General features: G+C 48.2%; 1 protein-coding gene across 3 annotated transcripts; it reads right to left on the bottom strand.

The window, feature by feature from the left end:
- Window positions 1-83: 83 nt before the first annotated feature.
- Window positions 84-24,562, bottom strand: dhrs3b (dehydrogenase/reductase (SDR family) member 3b). Of its 3 annotated transcripts, none has more exons than XM_072245365.1 (7): window positions 24,240-24,562; window positions 21,836-22,037; window positions 5,619-5,762; window positions 4,878-4,997; window positions 3,833-4,071; window positions 2,068-2,193; window positions 84-788 (listed from the first exon to the last, which is right to left on the bottom strand). In XM_072245365.1, exons 1-7 carry the CDS (start codon window positions 24,254-24,256, stop codon window positions 704-706), a joined length of 933 nt encoding a protein of 310 aa, XP_072101466.1. In that variant the 5' UTR covers window positions 24,257-24,562; the 3' UTR covers window positions 84-703. The 3 variants fall into 3 exon arrangements, with proteins under 3 accessions (XP_072101466.1, XP_072101467.1, XP_072101465.1); XM_072245366.1 differs by lacking the exon at window positions 24,240-24,562 and adding an exon at window positions 22,134-22,491; XM_072245364.1 differs by lacking the exon at window positions 24,240-24,562 and having other exon boundaries at window positions 21,836-22,491.
- Window positions 24,563-25,939: the final 1,377 nt, after the last annotated feature.

The raw sequence follows: 25,939 nt of genomic DNA, 5'->3' as shown, positions 1-25,939 counted from the left end.
ATAAATCATACTTAAAGCACGAAACAACACACATTCATGGAATCTCACATGGCGCCTCAGGAAGGACCACAAGGCTTCTGTCGTTCCTAGTGCAGAGTCAATTAGTATTTTAATATTCCAAAGCCAGGTCATTCTTTTACATTTTATTCTTTCACTAAACTCAAGGAAGAATTTTTAGCCCAGGTGGCAAATGAAAAAGAGTTTAAATATTAAAATTTACAGCATGATTTTAAAAAGGAAAAAGGAGATGAATTTTCACTGGATTTCCTGTTATTAAACTGAATAACATCAAGTGGAACTGCATGCAAAGTCATTGGCACAATGTGAAAAATCACATCCTGTGAAACAGGCTGCCCGCAGAATACCATCAACGCAAAAGAGCATATGTAGAAGCCACACAGGTTTGCTGGTGAAGGGTTTCGGATGTCCCAAATTATACTTAGAATGAAGACACTTAAGCTCTCACATGAAACAAGTCACCAAGTTTTTTTTTTGTCCATCCGTTAATGTCTTGTTGGATTACACAGTTCACTTCCCCGAGAGGGAGCTCAGGGCTGTATTGTCCTGGTGAGGATCCAATGCTTAACGTTCTGCAAGACTTGACAGGAAAATGTCAGAGTCGCCTGCCACAGACATTCTGAAAGTTCATTTTCCAGCTTGCTTGGGAGATTGGAGAGTGAGCCGGGAGCACATGTTGGGCCTCTTATGTTCGCCCTTTGAAGCTGTCCATGCACACATAGCTTCCGGTAAACCTATAAATCTCTTCCAAGGCTGTATGTGGGAGTATACTGCAACCAGGGAGGAAAAAAAAGGTCAGAAAGATTCAATTTTGAATTCAGTGATAGTTCCCAAAACAGCTGCTCTATTTTAAAAGCATTGTGAAGTGTCACCTCCCATGACAATGTCCCAAGGAGCTTTGCATCGTCAAGTAGGAAACAAAAACTTCCTAATGCTCAGTATCTCTGTATGATTTGTAAAGCCTCCAGACTAGATGGAGCCTGGCTCAGCACTGGCTTCCAAGGGTTTATACAAGTTCAGAGATTAAACAAACTAGAGTTATACTCCTTGGTAATTTTATGGTTATAAGTCAGTTGATTAATGCAAGGGATAAATGGTCAACTGATAGGCATGAAGAAATGCTCTCCTAGTGTCAAACCCCAGAATAAAATAAGTTCACGCCATCGAAGATGTGGAAAAGGGAGAATGGGGTATTGGCTGCATTTAGATAAAACCCATACTACAGATAGAAACTCCCTCCCCTACCCTCCTCCAAGTCATGAGGAAACTGTTACTTGTTTTTCAGATATTTTACCTCATCAGTAAGCCTTGTGCTTTGTGCATTGGAGTGGTGAAAGTGAACAGAACCAAGCCGCATCTAGTTCCTCACGCTCAAGTGCAGTTTACACACAGCCGTAATCTTCACTGAAGGCGGCTTCAATACCTTGCCTATCTCAGAGTCTGGACTGAACCCTGCCCGTGACATGCAGCTCATTTCAAATTCAATGCTCTCACCCACTGAGCAATTTGTAAAAAGTTAAACATATGGTTATAAGTGATGACATCCCCCCACCCCCATTAAAGCTTTGCCAATTCCCCAGATACAGATTTTTTTAAAAATTCTAGTGGCTCTTGTCTACTTTGGTCTGAAGTGACGCCATGACGATTGACAGAAAATATCATCACACTCATTTCACTTGTGACCTTCAGGGGCACCCGGTAATGGAAGAGCCTTGGCTGCATCTTGGTGGGTGGTATTAAACTATGTAAAGACACTGTCATTCCTTGGTCTGAAGCCCTAGATAACGTTACTTTCTTTCTCAAACACAACCAGATAAGGGAGGCCTGTCAAACTCATCTATCTGCTTCCTATCTCACGTCCGCATTTTTCTTTAATTATTTCTTATCACAGAAGCACATTCCTTGATGAAACTAAATGTTCCCTTTCCCAGTGAGAAGATGCCCTGTTCTTCCACCTTCTCAGTGGGTCCAGCTGCTAGTTTTGATGAGAAACTCTGTCTGCAATACTGCCTACAATATAACTGGGACAAGACCCTGTACCAATCTCACCTCTTCATGATGACGAGTAAGTGCATGGTCCAGGGCAGCAAGAGGAGAGCCTGGTTAGTCCGCACTGCTTCCACTGTCCGGCGAGCCACCGTGTCAGGTTTCAGGGGCGGGAAGAGCTTTGGAAACCTGTCACAAAACCCCAAAGCAAATCGACATTCAGTGTACAGGTCAAACCAAGGCTGAGGTGAACCCGCTTCCAAACTCACGTCGGGATTCAGCAAAGATTGTTTGCAGTAGGAATTACGAATAAAGTTTCAAAAAAGTCTGTCACAAGCACGGGTGCTGGGAATTCAGAGCAACACACACAAAATGCCGGAGGAACTCAGCAGGTCAGGCAGCATCTATGGAAAAGAGTAGACAAGTCCCGATGGAGGGTCTTGGCCTGAAATATTGACTGTTGGCTCTTTTCTATAGATGCTGCCTGACTTGCCGAGTTCCTCCGGCATTTTGTGTCTTTCAAAAGTCTGTACTGGGACAGAAGAAACCAAAGGCTCCAGTCACTAGCCTAACTATGAGGATGGACCAGCTTCAGGGAAGAATGGACACAGAACGCATCCTCCAAGTTGATGCACTAAGTACACCCTGTCACTTTATATTTAACATCTCCCCACTGAAGAGAGGGACAGCTGCGTTAAACCCAAGGAATGTGTCACTCTCACCCTGATCTCCCAGGTCCAATCCAGCAATTGCAGGCAAATGGTCAAGACTGCTGTAAACAGACTCGATATCCCAGAGTGAGACAGGGTGAAGACTGATCATCGTTAAGTGCAAAAGGTTGACGATAATGGCAGACTCCTGAGCACTGGCTGGGTCAACACTAATTGAAATCCACATTACACGATGCTTCAGCAATCAGAGGTAGTAGCTGCCATCGTAGCCCATTTGTACCACAAGGGTCATTAATCACCTAAGTAAGCCAAACAGTCCTTTGAAAATGAGTGGCTTCGATAAGACTCTTCAACATTAAGCACATGGTGACGGTAACACGCAAGACTGCTGGACAAGTTACAAAAGACTGGCTAATAAGATTGGTAATTATTTTAAACTCACAGCAGTCTCTTTAAACTTGTAGAAATGTTACTGGGTGCTTCCCTCTCCCTCCTGAGGTGTTCACTTTTAATTGGCACTATCCTTGAACTTGCCCTCCAGGCCATAAGAGATAGGAGCAAAATTAGGCCATTTGGCCCATTGAGTCTGTTCCGCCATTTCATCATTGCTGATCCGATTTTCCTCTCAGCCCCAGCCTCCTGCCTTCTCCCTGTACCTTTTCATGTCCTGACCAATCAAGAACCTGTCAACTTCTGCCTTAAATATACATAAAGACTTGGCCTCCACAGCTGCCTGCGGCAATGAATTCTACAGATACACTACTCTCTGGCTAAAGAAATTACTCTTCATCTCCATTCTAAAAGGATGCCCCTCTATTCTGAGGGTGTGTCCTTGGTCTTAGACTCTACCACCATTGGAAACATCCTCTCCACATCCACTCTGTCAAGGCCTTTCACCATTCGATAGGTTCCAATGAGGTCACCTCTCATTCTCTGTCTTACGTAACTACATCAACGTTACTCTTACACAATTCCTTCTTCCCTGCGTACAGCATCCAGTCTCACCCAGAGATCCCGTGTGCCTAGTGCAGCCCCCTGTTCGTGAAGGAAAACTGGCTGTGGACCAGCAAGGCAAGGATGATTCCTTCATTTAATACAAGTCAAATCAATCAGCCACCGTACCGAAAGTGGCGAGACAAATCATCCCTGGGACTGACCTGGTCTTCATGCCGTGAAACATCTCCGTGCTGGTGTGGAAAGGGAGGACGGTGGTGGCATTGACACCTGGACAGTCCAGAAGCCCCAGTGTCAGGCTCTCCATGAAGGCGAAGGAGGAGGATTTGGAGGTGCAGTAGTCGATGGCTCCGGGGATGGCAGACAGCGCCAGCACAGAGTTCATGCAGACGATGTGTCCATGTTGCAGTTCCAGCATCCGAGGCAGGAAGGCTTTCGTTGTCTAAATGAGAGGGATACAAGGAATTAGAAAAGGGAATTACCAGACTTCTTTTGGTTAAGTCATGGGTGAAGCATCAAACTTCACCACATCATTGCAGGTTCTGAATTGAGAGTAGTGAGTCAACTGCTGTTGGGTTTAAAGTAGTCAACGCAACTCAGAATGAAGTGTTGTCCACGTGATAACCCTCCCCTCGCCCTGGGCTCAAACCAATCCAAAGATAGGTACCTTTCTTACACAAGAGAATATAATTTCAACAATTCAAAATATTGAACATGCTATCAAAGTAAAACAGTTCTGGTTCGAACAAGGAGTGAGCAAGTGAAGCAGTTTTCAAGCCTCTCTGCTGGATATTCCCTGCATCAGCTTTATAATCTGGAAACCAACCAGACAGCAGGATTCCGAAAGGAGAGGGTGAATTTTAAAATGAGGTGAGGAAACGTTACTATCGCACTTCAACAGATTGTCCAACTTCTCACCCAAGCAAATTATTTTGAAGTGCGGTGACCATTTTGTTGCCAAGCATGGCGAGAAGTTAACACATACAGCCCCCGAAGATGAATGGGTGGCTAATCTGGGCTTGGCAAGGTTGATCGAAAAATGTTGGCCAGGAAGCTGCAGAAAAAGAAGTAATTTTCTATCAATATGCTGTGGGATCTTTAATGCAACACTTGTGGGATCCTGCATAATGCACACTGGTATATGCTACTAGGATGTGCAAACGGCACTGTAATGACACGTGAACAGAAAGGCCAAGAAGCCGGCTGTATACTAGTTATTTAGGATATGCCAAGAGACTTTATACTGACCCAGAACTGGCCAAGTGTGTTGATATGCTGGGACTTCAGGAGAGCATCATCATCACTGTCTATTAGAGTCTTCCCATGAACAACTGCAGCGTTATTCACCAGGATCGTAACGTCACCCACCTGCAGGCAAGCAAAGTGATTGGTCATGGGCATTGTTCCAACCCCGACTCCAGCTTAAAGACAAGTTCCATTCAAGACAAAGGGCTCACACTCAGAAGAACTAATCTCAAATGGGTGCCCTGCATATATTAAAAAAAAAGTCTGCATCAAAACCAGCGTTCCACGATGCACGTCTTAAAGTTACTTGGAAGACTTGTGGGAAGGGGGAAAATAAACAGCAGTCACTTTGTGTTAAGCAGCATTCCACAAACAGCTATGGGATGAATGATCAGCACTTCAACATCTTCCATATCCTCCCTCCAGAGCAGACTTGGTCAGAGGTCCACCAGTTTTCTGAAGCCAAGTTGCTGTGAATGTGAAACTTTCCCCGGGGCCCTGTCCCACTGTGGAAATGAAGCTCCCTGTTCCTTGGAGGGCCAAGAAGGGAAAAACAGTCACACTCTAGGCAAGACAATTCTTTCTTAAAGGGGTCCAGGAAAATTCTATTACACTATAAACTTTAAACATCCTCCTGGTCAAATGGACTGGACCTCTGTTTGACGTCTCCTATTAGAACAGCAACTTTATTAGCCCAGATTTACTTGCAGCCAGTGCAGACTGAAGGTTTCCAGTGGGACCCACCTTCTCCCGTACAGCTTTAGCTTGTTGGTAAACCTCTTCCCTGTTGCCCACATCACACACAAAGTAATGGCACTCTACTCCCAAGCTGCGAATTTCCTCACAAGCCTCTTTCAGACACTTCTCTGTCCGACCCCACACGATGATCTACAAAGAGAGGGGCATAAAACAGTGTTAGTAAAGTGCGTCCCACTCCTTGCATTGACACATGACCCCTCACATCCTTGGAACGTCCAAAACACCTTGGGTGGGCTTCTATGACCTGCCATTAATGGGAAAACACATGGTTAAGGTCACAAGGAAAGTTCTGGGTTACCTTCCCCTTCAAGCATCAGAGATCAGCATTCACCTCCATGAAGTTCCTTTTAGAAGTGTACGTAAAGTTTCTGCACAATAAGATCCCACACTCAGTATTCTTCGCCCCCACCCCCATACCCTTCATAAGTTGTTTTGAAAAGGACCTCATTTATAATGGCACCTTATCACCTGGTATCATTCATTGCAAATCAAGAGGGTAGGAGAGAGTTGAGAACAATTTTCCTCCCAGTACTAAAAAATTGTGGTGAGCAACTGGCTGGCGTGTTTTCATTTTCATTTTCAGCCTCTCTCTGCTACGATCTGATGTTCCCAACTGCTTGAAAATGACAGCAATCAATCTGGTGCCCAGGAGCAGAGTGAGCTGCCTCAATGACTATTGACTGGTAGCACACACTTCTGCTGTAATTAAGTGCTTTGAGAGATTGGTTATGGTTAGAATTAACTCCTGCCAGAGCAAGGGCCCAAGCAAAAGAGAGCCTTAAGTCATCGTAGTGCTCAGACTTGTGAAGGGACTATAAAAAGGGGCAGACAAATTTGGGAGGGGGGGAGGAAGGAAAAATGAGGGGTCACCAAACAGATTGTGGTTTGAAGCTCCACAAGGCTCAAACGAGGAGACAACTTATGTTCTGTCAATCCACAGATATCTAGTGGGTTCTGGATTCATAACCTCAGCCAGTTAACCCCTTCACTACCCAAAGCCTTTCTAAACAGCCCTACAGTTGACTCAATCTCACTTGTCTTTCCACTCTGCTTTGGAGCAAAACATTTGCCAGGCTGCTGGTTATCAATTACAGCTCGGTGTTCAACATCATCATTTCCTCTTTTCTAATAACCAAGCTTCACTAATAACCTTCTTACAAATAACCAGCACATCATAGCAAACAGCCTCCACTCTACAGACTCTGTCTACACTTCTCAATGCCTCAGTAAAGCAGACAGCATAACCAAAGACCCCACCTAACCCGGTCATTCTCCGATCGGGCAGCAGATACAGAAGCTTGAAAGCACATCCCACCATGCTCAAGGGCAGCTCATACCCCATTGTTATACAACTATTGAATGGTTCCTTAGTATGGTAAGACTGACTCTTTACCTCACAATCTACCTTGCTAAGATCTTCCATTTCATTGCTTACCTTAACTGCACTTTCTCTGTAGCTTTTATATTTTATTATACATTCCATTTTTGTTTTAACATGCTTTACCCTCAACACACTGTGTAAATTCAATAAAAAATAAATTATGAAAAAAAACCTGTGAACCAGGTGCAAGACATTTTTCACTATACCTCAAAGTAAAGGCATCCGTTAGTCTTGTGAGACCATGGATCTGCGCCTGGAAAGTCTTCAGTCTCCAGGGCGCAGGTCTGGGCAAGGTTGTAAGGAAGACCAGCAGTTGCCCATGCTGCAATTCTCCCCTCTCCACAACACCAATGTTGTCCAAGGGAAGGGCATTAGGACCCATACAGCTTGGCACCGGTGTCGTCGCACAGCAATGTGTGATTAAGTGCCTTGCTCAAGGACACAACACATGTTGCCTCGGCTGGGGCTCGAACTCACGACCTTCAGGTCGCTAGTCCAATGCCTTAACCGCTTGGCCACTTGCCCACAATACCTCAGTACATGTGACAATAATTAACCATTCAATAGGTGCATTTAATGTCAGAGAAAGGTATACAACATACATCCTGAAATTCTTTTTCTTTACAGGCATTCACGAAAACAGAGGAGTGCTCTAATTCATTACTGCCATTAACTTAGTTCTACCCCATTCCTTCCTCAAATTAGAGCTCAGCTTCACTCCTGAGGCTACTCTCACTCACTCTCACACCTATTAAACTGAATCCCTCTAGTCTACCTTTCAGAGCAGCTGCCATCCAACCAAAAGAGAGCCCTAAGTCTTCACAGTGCTCAGACTTGTAAAGGGACTATAATAAGAGACAGAGGATGGGGGTGGGGGAAGAAAGAGAGGGGGGTGGTCACTGAACAGATCGTAGTTTGAAGTCTCATAAGGCTCAAACTCAGAGACAACTTATGTTTTGTCAATCCACAGATAACTAGTGAGTCATAGTTCATAACCACAGTCAGTTAACCCCTTCACCACCCAATGCCTTTCTAAATAATCTGAGATTCTGTTTCTGCCTTCAGATTTCTGATTGGACATTGAACCCATGAACACTTTTTTTTTGCTCTTTTTGTACCTTTTTTTTAACTTTGTACATCTACTTTCTGTAATTTACAGATTATTATGTATTGCTTTGTCCTGTTGCCATACAACAACAAATTCCACAGCACACGTCAATGATATTAAACCTGATTCTGATACTTCCCTCAAGGGTCCTAATTTTGCTGTATTTAAATACATTTATCAAAATGTCCTCAAATATATTCACAACACTAGGGAATTCGTCAAGAAGCAGTACCTTTAAAAGGGCTACACAAAGTACTAGCTGCTGTTCAAGAATCCCAAAAGCATACTAAAAATTAATCTTAAATATCAGAATCAGGTTTAATATCTCCAGCATACATAGGGAAATTTGATAACTGGGCAGCCGCAGTACAATGCAATACATGATAAATATATAGAGAAAAAATAAATGAATTACAGTAGTTATACGTATGTATATTAATCAGTTAAATTAAAAACAGTAGTGCGAATACAGAAATTGGATAGCAGAGGGAAAAATTCTGTTCCTGAAACAATGGGAAGAGGGCATGTCCTGGGCGGTGGTGGTTCCTTAATCTTAGACGCTGCTTTCTGCTCCTTGAAGAGGTTGTGGATACTACAGGGGCTAGTACCCAAGATGGAGCTGATCAGTTTTACAACCTTCTGTAGCTTCTTACGATCCTGTGCAGTAGCCCCCACCCCTACCCCCATACCAGACAGTGATGCAGCCCGTCAGAATGCTCTCCATGGTACATATTTACTATAAGACACCACGTCTGGGGTCAGAGAGCAAGTTTAGAACTCTAGCTACCTTAGGGACGAGAACACTCTTGTCATCTGCCACCACAGCAGGCCAGATGAGCCTGAAAGACTACCCTCAGTCAGGCAGCTAATCAGGTTGCTGCGGACACATTTATGTAGCACAGAAACAGGCCCTTTTGGCCCAACTTGTCATTTCCAACAAAGCTTCGTTCCTGAGTTGGTCCCATTGGCCTGCATTCAGCTCATATCCCACTAAGCTATGAGCTCCCATCTTGGGGTCCAGAGGTCCTTGCTTAATGGTATTGTTCCCTGGCATTAAAAAAAAGGTTGGGAACCCCTGCTCCGAGCCTTTCCCATCCATGAATGTTCACCTAAACCTTTCCCATCAATGGCAAGTCCAATGGCATTCATAGCAAAGCTATCCAAACCAAAGTGTAGCATTGCTCCCCGCCGTGCAAGCATGTCAGAACACAGACGATTCTGCAGGTGATGGAAATCTAGAGCCACACACAAATTCCTGCAGCAAATGTTCTTTGACTCATGGCCAATTGTAGGAATGGAGCACCATTGTGAGGCCCATCTCCTTCCCTTTATCACTGTTAGACTCCTCCTTCTTCAGCCTCTACTACTTCCTCCCATCACCTCCCGCCAAGAGGACAACAGCCTTGCCTTGGTTTGGAGGGCTTGCGTGCCTCATGACCCAGAGAGCTACGTTGCATGGAGTCAAGGCTTTATGCTTTGGCTCTTGGTAGGGTCACCCATGCCATACAGGTCGGAGGGTAGAGGCCAGACTAGGAGTGGCCCATCAGTCCTCCAGGTTCAGGGGTTCAACTCAGGGCTAACAACCCTGACTGGTAAAACAAAACTGTTGTAGAAACAGCACTGAAGAATCCTTCTACAGCTGAGTGCGACAGTATTCCTGAGCCTTCTCCCAGGACTTGTATGACTGACAGTAGCGAAAACAGAGAGCAAGCTACTGATATGATGAAGGGAGCCCTGAACACCGCCAGAGATGGAGGACCTTCATTGCTGCCCTAAACTTTAAGGTTGCCAACTTTCTCACTCCCAAATGAGGGACAAAAGGAGCAGCCAAATATGGGACACTTGTGTTTACCCCGAAAAAGACTAGCATGACCATGAAGCCTTGCGCGGGCACCGGTGTGTGCATGCGTGACGCGCGCATGCGCGTATGTGCCGATTTTTTTCCACAGATTGGTTTTGGCTTAATCTTTCCGACTATACTGTACATACATTATTTTTACTTTATATCGGCTGTGTATTTATCATATCATTCCTGCTTTTACTATACGTTACTGTTATTTTAGGTTTTATGTGTTATTGGTATGATTTGGTAGGTTATCTTTTGGGTCTGGGAACGCTTAAAAATTTTTTCCATATAAATTAATGGTAATTGCTTCTTCGCTTCACACCATTTCGGCACGAACGGTTTCATAGGAACGCTCTACCTTAGCGGGGGAAATACGGGACGAGGGCGGTCTCGTATGGGACAAACCAATTTAGCCCAATATACGGGATGTCCCGGCAAATATGGGACAGTTGGCAACCCTACCCTAAACGCCAGCGGCATAATAGGCATCGGAGAGGACTTTAAGGTTCCACAGATTGGTTTTTTCCACAGCTTCTCACATCATTCCCCCTTCCCCTCCACCTAGTTTCCCTCTCATCAGGTCTCATCTAATACAGGACAATTTGTACTTCTTACCCCTTCCCCCACCACCTTATATGGGTTTTTCTTCCTTCCTCTCCAGTCCTAATGGAAAGAACGTCCAGGGTTTTGGCCCAGAATGTCAACTGTCCATTTCCCACCATAGATGCTGCCTGCCCTGCTGAGTTTCTCCAGCAAACACGTCCACTTGGCTGAGAAACCTGGGGCCTTCTGCTCTCGCCTGCCTTTTGGCCACCACCTGGAAAGTCAGGCAGTCATGGGAGGGGGCAGAAAGCTCACAGCGACCATCGGCTGCCTGGCCCCTGCGGGATGTTCCACTTCAGTGAGAAGCTACCCTCGGCAATTTTATGGTCAGCGAGTTCTGAATTGGAAGTGTGTCGGGTTCAGGGGTCGTTGGCCTGATGCCAAACAAGGGCCCCTCTTATTCACAGCCGTGCACCAAGGCTGTGCTTTCAGTCTCCTTTCTTTGATGACTGTTGACAAGGCAACCCTCCGGCGAGGCATGCAAGCTTCAGTGAGATCCAGGACTGCCCCTTCTAGCAGGGCTGATCAGAACGAAGATGCAGCACCGTGCGGGTGAGCTCATTTGAACACCGCTGGTTCTTTTTGCCTTTCGTGTCTATTTATGGCAAATAACAGGCAAGGTTTAGAACTTGCAGAGCACAGCGTCCCTGGCAATGTCTGCAAACATTCCAGCAGTCCCTGGCAGGACAGAGTACAAAGCACTTCTGTCTTCGTACTTTAAAAACTACCCAGCTCTCAAAACCTTCCTGGAGAAAGGCCTAATCTGCAGTGGTTCCCAGACCAGACCCCTACTGCCAGTCACAGAAAAGGGAGGGGTTTAGTGTGACCAAGTGGTACGAGGGGGCTTCCAGGTCTGCAGGGTACACAATGGCCTATTTTGTGATGCACAGGCACCACTCTGCACTTATCTCTGGACTCTGTCACCCTATTGTTTTACAAACCAAATTGTCGCAAGCCAGCCCCGACACTGCACTGAATTAGAATGCACAAAGCACTGTGATGCAAGGGAATACTGCAGAAAAAAAACACGCTATAGAGCAACTAAGTGCTGCTGGAGATCTGAAATTAAACTGAGATTGCTGGAAACACCGGGCTCAGGCAGCCTCTGTGGAGTAACAATCAGAGAACGTGAGGTAATAAAACAGGGTATGGGCACTTTGTTGCCAAGCCTCAAGCATGGTCTGCCTGTGATCCAGTCAGTGACTGGCCGAGGGGCGGTGACAGGTCTCACCACAACCACAGTCAGTGACTGAGCAAGTTGTGTGTGCTGAGGGGCGGTGACAGGTCTCACCACAACCACAGTCAGTGACTGAGCAAGTTGTGTGTGCTGAGGGGCGGTGACAGGTCTCACCACAATCACAGTCGGTGACTGAGCCGTTTATGTGTGCCGAGGACGGTGACAGGTCTCACGACAATCACAGTCGGTGACAGCCGGTTGTGTGTGCTGAGGGGCGGTGACAGTCTCACCACAACCACAGTCGGTGACTGAGCCAGTTGTGTGTGCTGAGGGGCGGTGACAGTCTCAGAATAACCACAATCGGTGACAGCCAGTTGTGTGTGCTGAGGGGCGGTGACAGTCTCACCACAATCACAGTCGGTGACTGAGCCGGTTATGTGTGCTGAGGACGGTGACAGGTCTCACCACAATCACAGTCGGTGACAGCCGGTTGTGTGTGCTGAGGGGCGGTGACAGTCTCACCACAACCACAGTCGGTGACTGAGCCGGTTGTGTGTGCTGAGGGGCGGTGAAAGTCTCACCACAACCACAGTCGGTGACTGAGCCGGTTGTGTGTGCTGAGAGGTGGTGAAAGTCTCACCACAACCACAGTCGGTGACTGAGCCGGTTGTGTGTGCTGAGGGGCGGTGACAGGTCTCACCACAACCACAGTCAGTGACTGAGCTGGTTGTGTGTGCTGAGGGGTGGTGACAGTTTCACCACAACCACAGTCGGTGACTGAGCCTGTTGTGTGTGCTGAGGGGCGGTGACAGTTTCACCATAACCACAGTCGGTGACTGAGCTGGTTGTGTGTGCTGAGGGGTGGTGACAGTCTCACCACAACCACAGTCGGTGACTGAGCCAGTTGTGTGTGCTGAGGGGCGGTGACAGATCGCACCATAACCACAGTCGGTGACGGAGCCAGTTGTGTGTGCTGAGGGGCGGTGACAGTCTCACAATAACCACAGTCGGCGACTGAGCCTGTTGTGTGTGCTGAGGAGCGGTGACAGATTTCACTATAACCACAGTCAGTGACTGAGCTGGTTGTGTGTGCTGAGGGGCGGTGACAGTCTCACCATAACCACAGTCGGTGACTGAGCCGGTTGTGTGTGCTGAGGGGCAGTGACAGATTCACCATAACCACAGTCGGTAACTGAGCCGGTTGTGTGTGTTGAGGGACGGTGACAGTCTCACCATAACCATAGCCGGTGACTGAGCCTGTTGTGTGTGCTGAGAGGCGGTGACAGATCGCACCATAACCACAGTCGGTGACTGAGCTGGTTGTGTGTGCTGAGGGGTGGTGACAGTCTCACAATAACTACAGTCGGTGACAGCCGGTTGTGTGTGCTGAGGGGCGGTGACAGATTCACCATAACCACAGTCGGTAACTGAGCCGGTTGTGTGTGCTGAGGGGCGGTGACAGATTCACCATAACCACAGTCGGTAACTGAGCCGGTTGTGTGTGCTGAGGGGCGGTGACAGATTTCACTATAACCACAGTCAGTGACTGAGCTGGTTGTGTGTGCTGAGGGGCGGTGACAGTCTCACCACAACCACAGTCGGTAACTGAGACGGTTGTGTGTGCTGAGGGGCGGTGACAGTCTCACCATAACCACAGTCGGTGACAGCCAGTTGTGTGTGCTGAGGGGCGGTGACAGATTTCACCACAACCACAGTCGCCGACTGAGCCGGTTGTGTGTGCTGAGGGGCGGTGACAGATTCACCATAACCACAGTCGGTAAGTGAGCCGGTTGTGTGTGCTGAGGGGCGGTGACAGTCTCACAATAACCACAGTCGGTGACAGCCGGTTGTGTGTGCTGAGGGGCGGTGACAGATTCACCATAACCACAGTCGGTAACTGAGGCGGTTGTGTGTGCTGAGGGGCGGTGACAGATTTCACTATAACCACAGTCAGTGACTGTGCAGGTTGTGTGTGCTGAGGGGCGGTGACAGTCTCACCACAACCACAGTCGGTAACTGAGACGGTTGTGTGTGCTGAGGGGCGGTGACAGTCTCACCATAACCACAGTTGGTGACAGCCAGTTGTGTGTGCTGAGGGGCGGTGACAGATTTCACCACAACCACAGTCGCCGACTGAGCCGGTTGTGTGTGCTGAGGGGCGGTGACAGATTCACCATAACCACAGTCGGTAAGTGAGCCGGTTGTGTGTGCTAAGGGGCGGTGACAGTCTCATCATAACCACAGTCGGTGACTGAGCCTGTTGTGTGTGCTGAGAGGCGGTGACAGATCGCACCATAACCACAGTCAGTGACTGAGTCGGTTGTGTGTACTGAGGGGCAGTGACAGTCTCACCACAACCACAGTCGGTAACTGAGACGGTTGTGTGTGCTGAGGGGCGGTGACAGTCTCACCACAACCACAGTCGGTAACTGAGACGGTTGTGTGTGCTGAGGGGCGGTGACAGATTTCACCACAACCACAGTCGCCGACTGAGCCGGTTGTGTGTGCTGAGGGGCGGTGACAGATTCACCATAACCACAGTCGGTAAGTGAGCCGGTTGTGTGTGCTAAGGGGCGGTGACAGTCTCATCATAACCACAGTCGGTGACTGAGCCTGTTGTGTGTGCTGAGAGGCGGTGACAGATCGCACCATAACCACAGTCAGTGACTGAGCCGGTTGTGTGTGCTGAGGGGCAGTGACAGTCTCACAATAACCACAGTCGGCGACTGAGCCTGTTGTGTGTGCTGAGGGGCGGTGACAGATTTCACTATAACCACAGTCAGTGACTGAGCAGGTCGTGTGTGCTGAGGGGCGGTGACAGTCTCACCATAACCACAGTCGGTGACAGCCAGTTGTGTGTGCTGAGGGGCGGTGACAGATTTCACCACAACCACAGTCGCCGACTGAGCCGGTTGTGTGTGCTGAGGGGCGGTGACAGATTTCACCACAACCACAGTCGCCGACTGAGCCGGTTGTGTGTGCTGAGGGGCGGTGACAGTCTCACCACAACCACAGTCAGTGACTGAGCTGGTTGTGTGTGCTGAGGGGCGGTGACAGTCTCACAATAACCACAGTTGGCGACTGAGCCTGTTGTGTGTGCTGAGGGGCAGTGACAATCTCACAATAACCACAGTCAGCGACTGAGCCTGTTGTGTGTGCTGAGGGGCGGTGTCAGATCGCACCATAACCAAGATAAGAACCAATGTGCCAAGTTCAGCTTGAGGTCACGTCCAACATACTGCCCAGTTAGATTGCATTCTTTTAAACTCTTCCCTCCCCCCTTTCTCTCCCCTTATGAATACAGTGTGGAAAACGTCAGCACTGGACAGGGTGGGATTTTGGACCGTTAGCAGGAATTGGATATTTCAACAGGGATGAGTACTGCTGAAGGGTCTCACCCCAAAATGTCGACTGTACTCTTTTCCATAGATGTGGCCTGGCCTGCTGTGTTCCTCCAGCATTTTGTGTGTGTTGGTTGTATAGCAAAGGCCAGCTCTGAATATCTGATATATCCAGACAGTAACCCTCTGAAAAAGCAGGCATTCCTTTGCTTAAGATTCACCAATAACTGATGCTGTTCCCCGCACACTTTATATGTACTACAGCTGGGGTTCCCAACCCTTTTTATGCCATGGACTAATACCATTAAGCAAGGGGTCCGTGGACCTGATTGACAACCCCTGAAATAGATCGATCCATCAAGATCATGAGGAAAGCAAGCAGGCAAGAGGCTGACAAGCCAGTCTAAACATCATGAGAAGCAGATCTTCTGTCCCACAGCTCTGAGCTCCGATACCCTGCAAACCAGCAGCCCAAGTCCCTGTGTAAAACCAGGCCCACGTAGAATAAGGACCAGTAGTGAGGTCCAGCAAGGTTGAATAACCTTGCAGGACCTCCTGTTTGTCATTGATCAGCCAGTCCAGTGACATACTGGCAGGTTTCCTGATCCCAGGAGGTGGAGCAGGTTGGGCTGGAAGAGAGAGCAGGTACCTCAAAAAGAGAAAAGATGGCGGCATTCAATGGGAGCAGGCAAATGTCATAGAAGTGTAAAGTTAATTCAACAAAAAGCTCATCTCATCTTGACACAAGTGCTTTATTTTTACTTGAGACAAACTGCAGATGCTCGAACCTGGAGCAAAAACAAAATGCTGGAGGAACTCAGCAGGTCAGGCAGCATCTGTGGAGGAAGTGGACAGTCAAGATCCAAAATGTCGACCATCTATTTTCCTCCATTGATACTACATCACCCAAGCATCCCAAGCAATTTTTGCTTCAGAAAGTTATTTTTATTTTTAGGATACCAGCACTGCTGGCTAAGGACAATCTTTACAGCCACCCTTGGAGTACTTACCTCATCAGCTTTTCTTAGAAGGTACTCAGGAGTGGACTGGAGTTACGTACAATCCCGATGATATAAGGGAGGCAGAATCCTTCCCTTCCGCAATGAATGATGTGCTGGAGGAACTTCAGAAGATCCAGCAACATCTGGGAGGGAAGGAGTTGCCAATGTGTCAGGTTGAGGCACCTGCATCAGGGCCTGAACCGTCGACAGCTCCTCCCCTCCCATGAATGCTGCTCGACCTGCTGAGTTCAGCTGGCAGGTTATTTGTTGTTCCAGATTCCGTGTCCAGACTTCCTTCCCTCTGCTGAAAGGGCACCCGTAAACAAGATAGAGAATCCAGGAATTCTACAATCATCGTTCCTAAACCATGCTTTAATTCTACAATTTAAATTCCAAGCTGCCATGATGGAATTTTAATTCAGCCCTCAGAATTGTTGGTCCAGGCCCCGATTCCTAGTACAGTAACCCAAACATTATAGCCACACTTTCAAATATCTGCAGCCTCACCAAACCCCTGGCTCGCTAACCCAAGGTTACAAACGTGAGATCTGACAATCACAATAAACTGTACAAGTTGCTAAGTTGGCCTCTTTCAGTTCAAGTTTATTTACAGAATGCCTTGCATCTCTCATAACTTTCCATAAAAACCTAAGGCAGGACGGACGGGATCTTTGCCCAGTGACTGTGACCTACTTGAATGGCATGTAATTGGCTCTGGGCTGTGAACTTCTCAGCACCCCACCTCCACTTGCCACACCCAACAGGCTGCCGACCCTGCCCCCACCCACCGGACATGCATTTCCTCTCCCCTGGTAAACAAGATTAATGACATCAGCACTACAGAGCTGACCTGCCGGTGAACCCATGACTAGAACTAAAGTGCAAGGTGTTCCTGCACCTCCTCCCTGAGGAGCTCAAAGGCCTATATATATAAAAATATAAGTGTGTGTGTGTGTGTGTGTGTGTGTGTGTGTGTGTGTGTGTGTGTGAGATAAGAGAGAGACAGAGAGAGACACACAGGCAGAGAGAGAAAGACAGAGAGAGAGAGACGCAGACAGACACAGGCAGAGAGAAAGTCAGAGAGAGAGACAGAGAGAGAGAGAGAGAGAGAGAGAGACACACACACACACACACACACACACACAGGTAGAGAGAAAGACAGACAGAGAGACACACACACAGACACAGGCAGAGAGAGAGAGACACACACACACACAGACACAGGAAGAGAGACACAGAGACAGAGAGAGACACACACACACAGAGGCAGAGAGACACACAGAGACAGAGAGAGAGAGACACACACACACACACACACACACAGACACAGGCAGAGAGACAGAGAGAGAACAAGGCTGAATGATATGTGAAAGGATAAAGAAGGGAGCAGAGGGAGTGATATGCTCCTAAGGAGACAGGGGTCTAGGTCAAGATCATACACAGCTGTGATGTTCTAATGGTCAAATGGCTGCTTTTTTGACACCATAGGCTCACAGCTAAAATACATGAGTGATAATTCCAAGCTTTGCTGACTTGGGTCAGCACGATTAAAGACCACACAGAGGGGTCCAAGGAGTCAGGACAGGGGACAGGTTGTGGGTGCAAAGCTGGTGCAGAACTCGCTTCAGAAAACTGCAGGCAAAGTAGTATCTGTTTACACTTATTAAAAGGAGAATTTATCGAGAAGTGAGGCAGTTCCCTGCCAAGGAAACATCATTCCAACTTGAAAGTACACAAGCTGTTCCTTCCCTGTCGCTGGATCGAAATACTGGAACTGCAACAGCACTGAATTGGGCTGCAGGGTTCCCAGGGCAGTGCCTCCGGGCCTCGCCAGTCAGGCCCACAGTCCTGTGTAAAAATGGTCAGGTGAGGGGGAAGTAGGTGGGTGGGGGAGAAGGGATAATGTGAGACGCTAGGAGGTGATAGACTATCTCCTGCCAGTATGTACTACTCCTCCGCCATCACCTTCTGATTCTGACCTCTGCCCCTTTCCTTTCCAGGCCCAAAACGTTGACCGCTTATCCCCCTCCATAGATGCCGCCTGGCCTGCTGAGTTGCTCCAGCCTTCTGTGTGTTGCTCAAGACTTCCAGCATCTGCAGAATTTCTCTTGCGTCTCTGGGTTGGTTGGTTAATTGGCCTTTAAGCTGCGCCTCGTGTGTAGGTGGGTGGTGGAATCGGGGGCGGGGGGGTGGAGGGGGACGTTTGTTGGGAATGTGGGGATGAGTCCAAATGGGCATTTGACAGTGGCCCCAGACTCGGATGTAGCAGCCAATTCCATGCTGCCTCATTCAATCCCAAAACAATGTAGTACTGGCGTAAATAGTCAAACACAGGTCACTTCCACATAAACTACCCAACTCTAGTCATCACGAACCTCCAAGAGGACCACAACCTTGGAGGCTTCCGTGCCTCAACAACCTGGAGCGCTATTCCGGCTGCAGTCAGGGCTTTATCCTTTGGCTCTTGGTAGGATCACCCACGCCAAATAGGTCAAAGGGTAGAGGTCAGACTAAGAGTGGTCCACCCAGTGCTCCAGGTTCGGGGGTTCAGCGCAGGGCTAACAGCCCTGACTGGTCAAACAAAACTGTTACGGAAACAGCAATGAGGAATCCTTTTACATCTGAGTGTGATGGTATTCCCGCGACCCACCCATGTCTGACAGTAGTGAAAACTGACAGGAAGCTATCGACACGATGAACACCACCAGAGATGGAGGGCTTTTGTTGCTGCCCTAAATGCCAACGGTGTAATGGGCATTAGATGAGTCGTCAAACAAGACGAAAGCCTCATTATCCTACAGCCTCTGTTCACAGGGATTAACAAGACATCATCAAACTCCCACAGTTTAAAATGCATCTGTTTAGCTATGACTCAGTAACTGAATGAAGGCATTCACACTTGTCTGAACAGGAACTCAGGACCGTCCTCCTGTGCTCAGCTATTTTGACACAAGGAGGTGGAACCTGGGATAGCTGGCAGACAGGGTCCGCTGATTTGACATGAGCCGCTCAGTTGTGAATTAGAATCTTTCTGCTCACAAATGAGTGGGTGGATCTGCAGTGTGCAAAGTCATTGCATTAACCATTAATTTACCAGTGATGTAGACTCATCCTTCCTGTCACAAACCCAACAGCTCACATACAAGGTAAATAAAGTTTAGAAAAAAATTCCATCAATGTTGGAATCCAATTAGTTGCAGTAAATCAACTCCATTTCAAACTCTGTTAAACGCGTTCTGATGATGCAAGGTAACTTACAAGCTGCAACGGGGCAGGGCACAATGCCAGGAAAGGCTTGTGGACGCGTCAATCTGGTCACACAGTGCAGCTGCGAACCACAGAGCACACCCCGGGGCAACAAAGGTCTCAAGCCACCCAGAGTAGGGGTGGGTTGGCAGTCAGAGGTGCTTTCCTTACTGGGGACTACCTTCACCCTTTCAACAGCAGAAAGAAGGGAATGAACTGCAGGACTGCTCCTATCATTCCAAAGAAGCAGCAGTACAGTCCCAATGCCTTTCCGCTGTCCTGTCCACTCCCACTGAAAATGCCTCACACTTAGATTCAAGTTCCACAGATGCTGACTGTCCAGCTCCCTGAACAGTATTAAGTAGGCATCAGAGAAGATCAGACTCCAGACCCTTTCCCAACACTCACACACCCCTTCCTGGGCCAAGTACACAGGAGCCATGCCAGAGGATTCAAGGCCAAATTACTCGTCACCACAATCCACCTGCGAACTGGTCCGAACTGGCTTTTAGCCCAGTGGTTACACCACTGGGCGGAGGTGCCTGGAGGAGAAGGTGGCAATTCCAGCTAACGCACACAAAATGCTGGAGGAACTCAGCAGGCCAGGCAGCATCCATGGAAAAGGAGCACAGTCGACGTTTCGGGCCGAAACCCTTCAACAGGACTGATGATTAAATGTCACTTTGAGAGGTTCCTTTAAACAGCTTTACGCAACTGCAGGGATATAATTTGCAACCCAAATAAAACAAAGACTTTAATTTAAAGCTTGACATTCACATGATGGACATTTTGCTCAGATGCCAGTATGCAATTGCTTCTGACCTATCTCATGAAATTGACTTTAAAATTGAATTCAATATTAAGATGAAAACTGAAATTAAGCCAATACTTTGGGAATAACATTGATCTTTGACTCGAGAGGACCCAATGATTGGTACTGGACAGAACAGTTGTGACACAAGTTCAATCCCGACCTCTGGTCCTGTCTGAGCGGAGATGACATGTTCGCTCTGTGACCACCAGGGCTTCTCCCATGTGCTTCCGTCTCATGACAAAGCGGTGTGGGTTGATTGGGGACGTGGGGTGTGCAATTTACAGGAGAAATTGAGTCGGGGTGGGAATGGGACTGCTGTGTGATTCATAGGCTCAAGTGGCCTCCAGTGTTCCAAAGAAATAAGGAATGTACGATGTCCACGCAAAGAAAAATGCAAGGCTTGGAACAGACCTCCAGCCAAAAATATTCACCCAAGCTGACCGTCAAGAGGGTGGCTTTATAATAACAATTACTTTAAAGCATAATTTAGGCATCAGCGTCCTCCTCCACTTTCCTCACACTGAATCAACATTTTCGTATTAAAATCACGGTTATCTGTCACAATGGGGTATGTTGATTATGTAAAGCGAGCAATGGAACAATGTACTAGCAGTCGGACGGCACAAGGGGGCTTTAAATCTAAAATAGCCCAGCGCTGATTTTAAGGTAAATAGGTTGGTAGAAATATCGCCAAACAGCTGCAGGATTAAAAGAAAACATCAGAACAGGAACGGGTAAAGCTGTTTGGCAAAGGTCTGTGGAACAAGGTAAATACAGATGAACCATAAGCCAAGTGAGGAGAGCTGCCCCAGGGGCTGTTCCCAGAGGAAATGCCTCAGATCAAGCCCTGAAGGGCTCGTATCCCTTCCACTCTCCCGCACACCGACTACACCGACCCCATCTGCACTCGCACCGTCCCTTCAGTGGGGCTGGCCGCGGCCGGCGTAACTGGGGGTGTGGGGTGGGGAAAGAGTCCGTCTCCTGCCCCAGTCCCTCGGCCCGGAATGCTCCCTGCTCTTGCACAGAGATCCTGGGCGAGCCATGCCAGTCCCCCCCCACCAGCTCTATTTTTTTTCGCAGCTTGTTCCTGGATGGGTCAACAGGGCGGGACTTGTTTGAATAATTACACAGGACCAGGCAAATGTGTCCGGTGAATTAACTGCGGCCAGTTTAAAACCCAACCTGGATCGAAGGGGGAAGGAAGGTGTCATAGCAACGTTTGGTCTCCCCCCCCCCAAAAAAAAGCTGACAGTAATTCGCACACAGTGCAAGAACAAATACACATTCTGGAGGCATGAAATGGGAGCGCAGGGATCTCCACACAGGGCTGGCATCAGTAACCTGTCCCAGCAAATTCCAAACGCCCGGGGACTGAAGGTTAAACGCAGCACACCAACGTTCAGGCACAATCTAGAAACTCGCGGCTCTGTTTGCAGGTCGGTGCTTTGCCTTTGACACACACTGTAAACACTAGTGCGGACAGGAGGGCGCTTTGCAGTCCTGTTCTTCCTGTACAGTGCATTTCTCTCTCTCTCTGCTCAGGGACTATGCAAATTCTGCAGAGCGTTTCTGAAAGGGTGCACCTATCCGTGAGTGGAATTGAAATAAAATGCAAAGCAAATTGGTTATTGCATCCTCAAACGCGGTCTTGCAACAATAAAGCACTATCCAACCCAGACACTCACCTTCCTGGCCCCTTGCTTGGCGAACTCCAGAGCCAGGTGCCGGCCGATGCCTCTGCCTCCGCCTGTGATGAGCACCGTGTCCCGGCTCAGCTCCCTCGGTCTAGTCGGGAGAAGCAGCGACACAGCGGCGCGCAGCAAAAGGAAAGCCATCTGTACCGGGAACAGCAACAGCGAAGCCACGTTCCTCCACTCCATTCTCATCCTAAACAACAACACAAAATGGAACTGCACCCGTTCCTCTGTCGTACAACAAAGTTTCACCTCCCTCCCCACCAAAAAAAGTTTCATAAAAAATTACTTTTAAAAAATGTCCGGGCGTGTCAATTTCACCGGGTGAGCGCCTCCTGTTCAATCAATTTCTCCTATCTTTAAAACCCATAGTGTTTTCTCTCTCACACATATTTTATTTTTTGTTCCTTCTTTGCTGTTGTCCGGGATCACGCAGAGGTTAATCGTTCCAAGCCAGTTAGCCCGAGAGAAAAAATACACATAAATAAGAGCTGGAAGCGTTTGTGTGTGTTCGCAAAGGCGTAGTGAGTTTTTATACAGCAGTCCATTAATCCTGATTGACGAGTTTAAGTGTCGGCAGGGAGCTGATCCGCTCCGTACTACTGTGCGAAGGCGAACCTTAGCCCACACCCCCTGTAGCCAGCGGCAACACGCCAACCTCCGCTTCAGCTCTGCCTGCTGCTCTCCCTCCCTTCCCCCACTCCGGCTCCGCTCCCCTCCTCCCCACCTCATCTTTCTGCTCTCCAACCCCTCTCTCCTTCCCTTCCTCCGCCATCCTTTCCCCATCTCTATCCGTCCATGTCCTCTCATCTCTGGCCCCCCTTATGCCAACACGCCTCCATCCTTACCGTATGCTTTCCTGCACCCCTCCTCTCCCCTCCCCTGACATCTTTCCCTTTCCCTCCATCCATCCCCTTTTCATAACATACCTCTCTTTCATCCCTGCTTGCTCTCCCCCACTACATTCTCCCTCCAATTCCATCTCTCCCCTAAAGCTTCTCCAAACTCCCCCTCCCAACCACTTTTCCATCCTTGCCATCCCTCTCCTTCCTCCTCTCCCAAATTTATTTACTTCCCTCACCCTTCCCTTCCTAAACCCCCCCACTAACATTTCTGACTCTCCTTGGAGCATTTCTCACCCTTCCACCACCCCCTCTCCCTTCTGTCTTTTCTGTTCCCCAGTCATCTCCACCTCCTGCTCTTTCTGCCCTCTCTCACCTTCATCTCCTCCTGCCTCTGCTACTCTTCACCTTTCAACCTCATAACCCTTCCTCCCTCGCCCTTTCCCATTTCCCCTTATTCCCTGTCTTTAGCCCTCCCCTCCTATTCACTCATTTCCATGTCCTGTTCCTTCTCTTGCCCCCTCCTCCTCCCTTGCTGTCTCTCTTCCAACTTCCCGCCCTCCCCTCTTGAACCCCCTACCCTCCCTCCTTCTCTTTTTCTCACACCCATTGTTATTCCACTCCCCCAGCTCTGTTCCTAATTCTCATGCCCCCCCTCCTTCCCTCCCTTCCATGGCTGATGATAAATTTTTGTGATGCTTTCACTGGGTGCAAGGGTCCAGAGATGTTCCTCCCCCAGGATCGATTACTAATTATCTTTTTTTAATTAATCTTTTGAAGATCATAGGAAGGATATTGCATATTTAATTAAGGAAACATCATCTTCATGCCTGAGGAAGGGAGAACCAGCTAGGATCTTTTCCATTGTGTCACGACGCATGGGTGACAGTGTAATTGTGATTGTACCTGAACACCCAGCAAATAACGAGGAGAGACGTCACCTGGAATTGATGTTCCTTAGCAACAGCTCGCTTTTATGCAGCACCTTTAGCAAAGGAAAATGTCATATGGAGAGTTATTAAGGCCATCCTGACGCTCAGCACGTAGAGAGATGCAGAGCCGAGGAGGGGAGATGTGGCAACACACTAAAGAGGAAAGGCATTGAGATTTTGGGTGAAGATTCTAGACTTTGGGGCCTTGGCAGCTGAGGACGATAGGAGAGTGCTTGAAATCAAAGGGAGATGCACACAGAGATCTCAGTGGGTTGTAGAGAAGGAGGAAGTGGAAGAAGTGCAGGGGGATGAGGAGACAAAGAGATCGGAAAGTAATGTACAGAATTAGAAATGTGACAAAAAGTCGTTCGGGTAGGTAGCCGGTGCTATGATGTTCAGAATCAGATCTGATTCTGACAAAACGACTTTCAGATAGGTAGCTGGTGCCATGGTGTTCTGGAGTTATCGAGTCGTATAACACTACAAGCCCTTTGGTGGGCAAATAGGACCAAGCCATGATAAAGGGACTGTGTCTGTGCTCTAATGACTCTAAATAACATCATGGTGCCTGTTACCTATTTGAAAGACTTTTTGCCCGATGTCTAACCCAGTTCCATTTACCTGCATGTGGCCCTCATCTCTCCAAACCTTTCCCATGCACGTGCCTGTCCAAGTGTCTCTGAAATGTTGTTAGTATACCCGCCTGACGTTGCCTGATGAAAGGCCTCATCTGGGCTTCCGAGTGAGCAGTGTCCTGCCGCCCTGCTATGGATCTGTCTGACCGTTCAGGAGGCCAGGGCTGCTGCTGAGCTGGAATGAGGATGTGAGGCGGGTGTTGCCCAGAACTCGGACCAGGGCGAAATGGCAGGGCTGGCTAGAGGTGTCGAGCCACTTGCTCCTCCTCCTGGTTTGTACCATTGTAAGAAAGACTAGGCTTTAAGTTCTGGCAGGTTCATGGACCACTGTTAGGCTTCCCGACTGTCACACCCTCTTCTCCCTCTCACTTGGGCTTTGGAACAAAACACCAACATAGATTTCACAACTTATTTCAACGCTCCACACTGAATTCGTGCGTGGATCAAAAGTCAGGAACTGGAGAGTCTACTGTGAAACTAGACAAGATTGCAATACAGCATGTACTGTTTCACATCAGCATGTTGCAACACGGCTTTGCTGCAGTGTGAGTCATGTGTTGTAACCAGAGGAGGGGAGCTGTCTCTCTCTCGGTAGTCGATCTAACACCCAGCTACGGTGTTTATTAAAGCTGCAAGGAAACTTAACATTTTGTCCAGCAAAAGGGAGAAGCTGCATTTGTGTAGTGCCTTGCCATGTGGCAAGGTCCCCCTGCAGCCAATTGCTTACCACTGCAGTGTGGCCCCATGACCTCTGTAGAGGTTACCTCACATAGAAAGGGTTTTTTTTCATTATGAGTTATGGGGAAAAAACAGGAAGTCTTGAGTCCACGACCAGATCTGCCAGGAGGTTATTCAATGGCTGGGCAGGCCTGTTCATTCTCTTGTTTCCAATGTTTCTTAACTCCTCACTCACCCCTTGGTCCCCTTTAAAGGTTGTGTTGGTGGTCTTGTCACCTGGAGTTAATGTCCCCCAGCAACTGTTTGTTTCTACCCAGCACCTTTTGCAGAGTACAATGTCATGTGGAGGGTTAAGGCTTCCTTGTGCTCAGCACAGAACAGAGGAGGAAATGTTTGGTCAAAGACGTGGCAATGGTGGAAAGGTGGAGAGGTTCCAGAGGTTCTGCTGAGGACAATCGTGGCACAATTAAAATCAAGAGAAGAGGACCGATGGAGATCTTCCCTAGTTGTGGAGCAGGAGGAAGTATCAGAGGGTAAGTGTGAAGAACAGCACCCAAAGTGCTGGTGAAACTCAGCAGATCAGGTAACAGCAATGGAAAAACTGACATTGATGGTTCAGGTCTAGAGTTTTCCTCTCAAAGAGTTTCAACCCAACATTTCAACTGTCCATTGTCCTCCATAGAAGCTGCCGGACACACTGCGTTCCTCTAACATCTTGTGTGTTGCTCCGGATTGCAGCATCTGCAGTCTCCCACGTCTCCAGAGAGGGATGAATTTGGCAGCAGAGGACAGGAGCACCACTTGGACACTTGAGTATGCTTCTGCACTGTGGATTCACTGCCCCAACATCTGGGGGAACTGGGCTCCCAGCCAGTAACCACAGCCGGAGAAGGGCATGCCCAGGTGCGGAATGAACAGGTCGTCACTGCCAAAGGATGGGTGCTGTCCACCAGGATCCAGAGAAATGTATGGATCAGGATTACTCTTTGTTGATTGACAGGGGAACAG

The sequence above is a fragment of the Mobula birostris genome, chromosome 27 (assembly GCF_030028105.1).
Source record: "Mobula birostris isolate sMobBir1 chromosome 27, sMobBir1.hap1, whole genome shotgun sequence".
Taxonomy (NCBI): Eukaryota; Metazoa; Chordata; class Chondrichthyes; order Myliobatiformes; family Myliobatidae; genus Mobula; species Mobula birostris.
Note: the sequence above shows the minus strand (reverse complement) of the source record. Positions and strands in the feature narration are given on the sequence as shown.